Source organism: Rhinopithecus bieti, unplaced genomic scaffold (genome assembly GCF_001698545.2).
Source record: "Rhinopithecus bieti isolate Rb0 unplaced genomic scaffold, ASM169854v2 scaffold_22746, whole genome shotgun sequence".
In the NCBI taxonomy this organism is placed as follows: Eukaryota; Metazoa; Chordata; class Mammalia; order Primates; family Cercopithecidae; genus Rhinopithecus; species Rhinopithecus bieti.
This window is the reverse complement of record NW_016810661.1, coordinates 89,705-97,156: the sequence shown is the minus strand read 5'-3', so window position 1 is coordinate 97,156 and position 7,452 is coordinate 89,705. Positions and strand designations below refer to the sequence as shown.

Here is a 7,452-nt window from a genome sequence, read left to right as displayed (position 1 = left end):
CATTAACTCGTCATTTACATTAGGTATATCTCCTAATGCTATTCTTCCCCTCTCCCCCTACCCCACGACAGGCCCCAGTGTGTGATGTTCAGATTCACATATAGTTCTAAGAAAAAAAAAGAAATCCTGTATATATTTACTCAGGTTCCCCCAATGATAATATCTTGCGAAACTACAGATAAAATTATAACCTGGGCTGCCGCCGTCGCCGTCGCCGCCACCGCCGCCACCGCTACCGAGGCCGAGCGGAGCCGTTAGCGCCGCGCTGCCGCCGCCTCCCGCCCGCCCTGGAGCAGACCCGGGCCCACCCGCCTGCGTCCAGATTTTTGAAAAATACAATGTCTAATGGTTATGAAGACCACATGGCCGAAGACTGCAGGGGTGACATTGGGAGAACGAATTTGATCGTCAACTACCTCCCTCAGAACATGACCCAGGATGAGCTGCGCAGCCTATTCAGCAGCATCGGCGAAGTGGAATCTGTAAAACTCATTCGGGATAAAGTAGCAGGACATAGCTTAGGCTATGGCTTTGTGAACTACGTGACCGCAAAGGATGCAGAGAGAGCAATCAACACGCTGAACGGCTTGAGGTTCCAGTCAAAAACCATTAAGGTGTCGTATGCTCGCCCGAGCTCAGAGGTCATCAAAGATGCCAACTTGTACATCAGCGGGCTCCCTCGGACCATGACCCAGAAGGACGTAGAGGACATGTTCTCTCGGGTTGGGCGGATCATCAACTCGCGAGTCCTCGTGGATCAGACCACAGGTTTGTCCAGAGGGGTTGCGTTTATCCGGTTTGACAAACGGTCAGAGGCAGAAGAGGCAATTACCAGTTTCAATGGTCATAAACCCCCAGGTTCCTCTGAGCCCATCACAGTGAAGTTTGCAGCCAACCCCAACCAGAACAAAAACGTGGCACTCCTCTCGCAGCTGTACCACTCGCCAGCGCGATGGTTCGGAGGCCCGGTTCACCACCAGGCGCAGATATTCAGGCTCTTCCCCATGGGCGTCGATCACATGAGCGGTCTCTCTGGCGTCAACGTGCCCGGAAACGCCTCCTCCAGCTGGTGCATTTTCATCTACAACCTGGGGCAGGACACCGATGAGGGGATCCTCTGGCAGATGTTTGGGCCCTTTGGCGCCGTCACCAATGTGAAAGTGATCCGCGACTTCAACACCAATAAGTGCAAAGGGTTTGGCTTTGTGACCATGACAAACTATGAAGAAGCCGCGATGGCCATAGCCAGCCTGAACGGCTACCGCCTGGGGGACAAGATCCTACAGGTTTCCTTCAAAACCAGCAAGTCCCACAAATAACTCGCTCATGCTTTTTTTTTTTACGGAATAGATAATTAAGAGTGAAGGAGTTGAAACTTTTCTTGTTAGTGTACAACTCATTTTGCGCCAATTTTCACAAGTGTTTGTCTTTGTCTGAATGAGAAGTGAGAAGGTTTTTATACTCTGGGATGCAGCCCACATGTTCAAATGTTTGAAATCCCACAATGTTAGACCAATCTTAAGTTTCGTAAGTTATTTCCTTTAAGATATATATTAAACAGAAATCTAAGTAGAACTGCATTGACTAACCAGTCCCTCTGGATGGTGGTGAACCTGAAGCATGCTTTAACCTCTGAGACTGTCTAACACGCGTTTCATTCAATGTCTCCACAGACTGGGTAGCAAAAAAAATCACCTTTTAGTTTTAGTTTTTAATCTAAAGATGTTAGACAGATGCTGAGTGTGCGTTTTCTCAACCGCTTCAACATTGTAAGCGATGTATGCTTTGGTTGACAGGAAGTTCCTTTTCCAGGCAGGTCCCGTTGCCACCTCCTGCTCACTCAGTCCCGGGCTCTGCCAAGTGGTCCTGGGAATGGCGGTGGGCCCGTCCAGCATGGGTCACCACTGGGGCCGGGGGCCGCATGCCGGGCGGGCCCTCCAGAGAAGGACACAAACGTGTTTCGTAAGCCCAGGCACCAATAGGAATGGACCAAAGAGTTTCAGGGAAACTCCAGTATATTCCAGAGTTAGATCTAAGCTCCAGGCACGCCTGAAGATGTGTTGCTACTCTGATGCCCCGAGTTTCTGTCCACACATTGCATGCACAGCGCCCCACACATTGGATACTGTTGTTCACGATAATTTCTCCCGTTTTCCAGAGCATTTAACACAGCTTGGAGGCGTAAGATAGCTCTGTTTTTTAATAACACAGAAACATTTGAGCATTGTATTTCTCGCATCCCTTCTCGTGAGCGCTTAGACCTTTTTCTGTTTTAGTCAGATTTTGGATTGGAATTTTGCTTTTGTATGAACACTCAGCAGAAAAGTACTTACTTCTTGCCAGTTATCTATTAACCAAAACCTTTGATTTGTAGTTTTAAAGATTAACCCTCAAAGTTCTCTTCATAACCGCCTTGACATTTTGGGTTGTTCTTTTCTGTTAATTTTCTTTTGCTTTTTTGTGTTTTTTGTTTGTTTTTACTTTTGCATTTAAGACCATTAAATTTGATTTTGTTTTGCTCGAAAAAAAAAAATTATAACCTGGCTGTTGACATTGGTATAGTCAAGAAGCAGCATGTCCATCACTACGATGGTCCTTCCTGTTTCCCTTTTACAGCCACAGTTACTTTTCTCACATTCCCCACACCTTCATAACCTCAGGCAACATTAAGTGTTTATCATTTCTATAATTTTGCTATTTCACTTTTTAAATTAAAATAGTATTTTGCTTTTCTTTTAACATAAACCCAGGAAATAAAACGATGTAAGGTGTAATTTTGTTATTTCAATAATTTTATAAATATCAAATTATACAATCAGTAACTTTTTGGAATTGACTTTTTTCACTCAGCACAATTCTCTGGACATCTAGCCTGTTGCATGCATCAATAGTCCCTTTTATTTCTGAGTACACTTTAGGTTATGAACGCACCACAATTTGTTTAGTAATTTACCTGTTGGAGAGCATGTGAGTTGATTTTCATTTTTAAAAATGTTCCCTAGCTACTAAATACATACTACAATGGCATCTAACAATCATCAGGGGTTTTTGAAACTTTGTCCCCTTAAAATTAGATTTTATTAAGCTCTGAGGAGCAGCCTAATGGTTTTCAGATTCCAGACTTCAACCATACCTCTCTAGAGTGTTACAGTATCTTACTACCCAAGAATTTGTTTGGATTTTTAATTAATTAAGACATATTATTCCCATAGTGATGTGGATGTTACTACATAAAAGCTAAAGAATATTAATTGATAACTTATTCATATGCATGAGTAGCAATGGTTTACCTACTTACAGACATAATGTAGACCACAAAACAGAAACACCGGAGGAAAGCATTATGTTGGAATGAGGGACAAAAGTGAGAAAAAGTATTGAAGAGAATATTGTCTTTATGGGAGAAGATAAAAAATAAAATAATTGTAAAATAAATTTTTTTTAATTGGATATAGCATTTCTGGTTTTATCTACATTTCTACGTAGATATTTTATAATTTCATGGACTAGAGTATTATTATCCTAGTTTAAGGTATTTCTTTCCCCTCATGGTTGTCTTCAAACACTAGAACATTATAAATTTTTCTGACAAACAAGAGTCTCTTAGAAATTCTACTTTAAGGGTCTTGCTCAGATATCTCATCCTTTACAGAACTGTTGTTGACCAGCCCAGTAAAAGAGGATTTCTATCAATCCGTAGGCTTCCTACAATCCTTACCATTCATTTACTTCTTGACATTCTCTAAATGTTTCAGTTTTTCTTTTTCCATGAACATGTCAAATCTCTTAAAATAGCATGTATTCTATGGAATATTGATGCTATCTCTTTGTAGTCTCCTAAGCACTCAATATAGAGACTTTCAAAGAGTAGCTATTTTGGCCTTAGTTAGCTTGGCTCCTGGCTAGTAAGCTGGATATTGCTGAATATCTGAGAGAAAGAAGAGTCTTTTCCAGTTTACTCAATATAATAAATAGTAGTAACTGAAGCAAAAATGTGGTGAGGTATTTTTCATATATAAGCCTCCCAATCCAACTTAGGGATTTCTTAAATTAATCTGCTGATCAAGCAAGACATAGATTATTTATTAACCTAAGGCTGTGAGGGAATTCTCTGAAAGGAAGTGATTGAACCCTACTTAATTCCATAGAAACTGGAGATGACTCAGATGCCTAGCATTCTAGGGATCCCTCTACCAGTTGTTTAGCAATTACCTAACTGTCGCCTCAAAGGGATGGAACTGTGGAATCAATGTTTCCAGTTCCCTCTCACAGATTACGCCACGGAGGCAACTGGATGGGGTTGCACTGCTAGGCTGTAATCATTTAGTTCTCCAGAAGTATAAATGCACTCATATTTTATCCATTATATATGTCTACATACATAGAGAGAGAGAGAATATGGACTTCACAGATCCTGGTTTCCCAACAAAGATCATCATCGAATTAAAAGAGAGTTAACATAACTCATACAAAGCACGTTAAATACAAAGTTCACAGTTATAATCAAACAATATGGCTTCCTGTTATCTTTTGGTGAGTCTTAAATTTATAAGGCACTCAGTCACCACAATCTCTGTGGGTCATTATATTTCTCTCTATAACCATTGCTTAATCCTACCACGCACATAATTGCAAGCATTATACAGCTCCTACATGTTTTGTTCGTCTCTAAATTCTTGGAATATTACTTGCAAACATAAAAAAGTGTATGTCCATGTACTTCCTTTGTTGCTGTTTTCTTTATTACTAGATTAACTAAAGAAAAGCCTCACATTTCATTTAACGCGTTGTGTCTTATGCAAAGAGGATGCACAAATATCCATTAAAATGTAGACTCTAAGAAGAAATATTTAAAATATATCTTAAAGAGACAATTTGGATAGCTCTGTATACTCCCCATTAGACACATTTTATTTGTTTGATTGTTTGTTTATTTGTTTTCAGCTTGGAACATCTACTACCAGAGTTTATCTTTGCATGCAAATGATTATAGATCACAAGTGCTCTCTCAAAGTTAATTTCACAATTTAACTTGGTTTCATATTAATGCACTTGGTAGGAAGTACACATTTATCTCTGGTTTACTCGCTTGAGGATTATAGGAGTGAAGTGTTTCTGGAGGAGTACAATGACCAGTAAAACTCTTAGGGAGCACAAGCTCACATTCTTTGCTGAAGTTACACAGAGCCTTGTGTTCCTAGAATAACCTATATAATTACAGTAAGCAGACTTTCTCCCCATTGATGTGCCCATCTGCTTCTTTTGTAGACCGCTTTTCTTCCTAAATATTGATTGATTAATATCTACTATATTTCCAAGGAAAATATTTACAGGCTTTTGAGTAGAAAAATTGCAAGGACTAATTCAATATCCTTACTATGGTTTTCAATTATTCTTTACAAATCCTTTAAAAAAAGGCAAGGCCATGGTTTAATCACCATATTGCATTAAAAATTCAGCATTTGAAATTTGCCTAATAGATTATTATTTGCTGTGCACAGTCAGGCACAGCTTTGCTATTAGAATTCACTTGACCTTAGGCATCTTAAGCTAACTGCAGTCCTAAAATAGAATCTGCTTTGTTTCGATTTGTTTTGTTTTTCATAAGTTAGCATTACATTTTAATGACTAAATTTATTTTAGAAAAATTATAAAGTACTGTTCAGAGTCCATAAAGTAATATTTTAGCATTGTTTATGTCACATGCCCAATACTGACTAGATACAAAATTGTGCACCCCTTCAGTTGAATTTATTCTGTTAGTCTCTCTAGCACTTGTGTGATATTATAAGATTTAAACTATGTATGGATAGAACTAAACAGCTAGCATAACAACCTCTTGTCCCCTAGTTTTAGTCTCCTTCTGCCATTTTGCAAAGCCATATTTCAAGAAATTATCCTAGAAGTTCAATTAAGAGGTTTTGTGCTTACTCAATTTATCCTGCAACACAATATTGATAGAGGAATCAGTTGGAGAGTTTCTTTCTTATGCTACTGCTCATGGATCTAACCATCTAATGTTGCATTTTATTTCTTTGCACACTTGACTCGCATATTAAACAAAAAAAAATGTGTGAGTTTAGAGACCAAATTACACTTGTGGCATTGCTCCTATTATATAGTGGGTTTTTAAAAATCTATAAAATAAGCCAGACAGCAATTGCAATACTAAAGGTCCAGTAAAAGTCAATAGACCTCTAAAACCCCATTCGGTTCATAAGAAAATGGAACAACGCTAACTATATTTACCATATAAAAGTGAGTGGAATTAATTTAAAAAATAAATTGATCAACGTATTTCTATATTTAAATAAAAAAGGGAAGTAGTTAATTTATAAAATAAGAAAAAATAAGATATTACGTATCTAAGTGTTAACAGATTTGCCATCTTATAAAAAGGGGATCACAAAATAGCTTCTAAGGGTGAAAAAGTAGGGGCAGCTTAATTTTCTCTTAGATACATACTATAAGTCTGAGTCGGGGACATAAGTGAAATGAGTCCAAAACATCTTTCAAATGTTTTTAAATTTATGTCTTTTTTTTTTAATGCAGGCAAATCAGATGATAATATGAACAGAGATACAGTGATATTTGTTTTAATCAAGCTGTGTTTTTAAAAAAATTAATGTCAGTTCCCTCAGAGTCAAGGATATAGGTATCTCTTAGTAATCTGTCATCATGAACATTTCGTTAAATTTTAGAGGTCACATTTAGGACTAGCAGTAAGAAGCAATTTTAAAGTTAAATGATGTTTGGAAATATGTAAAATAAACACCTCCCTAATCTGTTCCATTTGTTAGGAAACTATCCTATTTTACAATGATGAAAAAAGTGTAATTTTTATACCATATCAAATATTAATAATTTAATACCATCTTGTGTTTATTTGTATACACAGATTAGATTCTTACATTAGAACTCCCTTTTTTCATATTAGTCCTTTCCAAGAAATATTATTTGATTCTTTAAATTTTCTCTTAGTCTTTATACAAAGCCAAAATGATTACAAAATAATTAGGACAACATTGGGCTCACAATGGAGATTATCTTTAAACTATTTTAATAGAACAACATTGCAAAAGGAACAAAGCTCAACTTAGTAGTTTTCTCACTAGGTAATATTAAAAAAATATTTTAAAAATAATTATTTCTTAGCTGTTAATTACTTAAAATTACAATAAACTGTCTTTATAATCAAAAGTATGTGGATTTATTTGGGACATATTGGCTAAATCTAGTTATCTTGATGCATGCTGTAGCATTATAAAACAGGTGGATAGGCAGCCAAGTATAATAAAAACTGTCATCTGATTAGTGCTACCATGGATTTCATTGTAGTCCAAATCCATGAATCCATATAAAACTATAGAGATTTTCCATGTTTTCCATTTAGTTAAATACTAATTAAAATATATTGTTTTTCCCTTAAGACATATATTGAACCTCCTTATG

General features: G+C 37.2%; 1 protein-coding gene across 1 annotated transcript; it reads left to right on the top strand.

Moving 5' to 3' along the window:
• Window positions 1-201: 201 nt before the first annotated feature.
• LOC108542555 (ELAV-like protein 1) lies at window positions 202-2,533 on the top strand. Its single transcript, XM_017892608.1, has one exon. It carries the CDS (start codon window positions 339-341, stop codon window positions 1,317-1,319), a length of 981 nt encoding a protein of 326 aa, XP_017748097.1. The 5' UTR covers window positions 202-338; the 3' UTR covers window positions 1,320-2,533.
• Window positions 2,534-7,452: the final 4,919 nt, after the last annotated feature.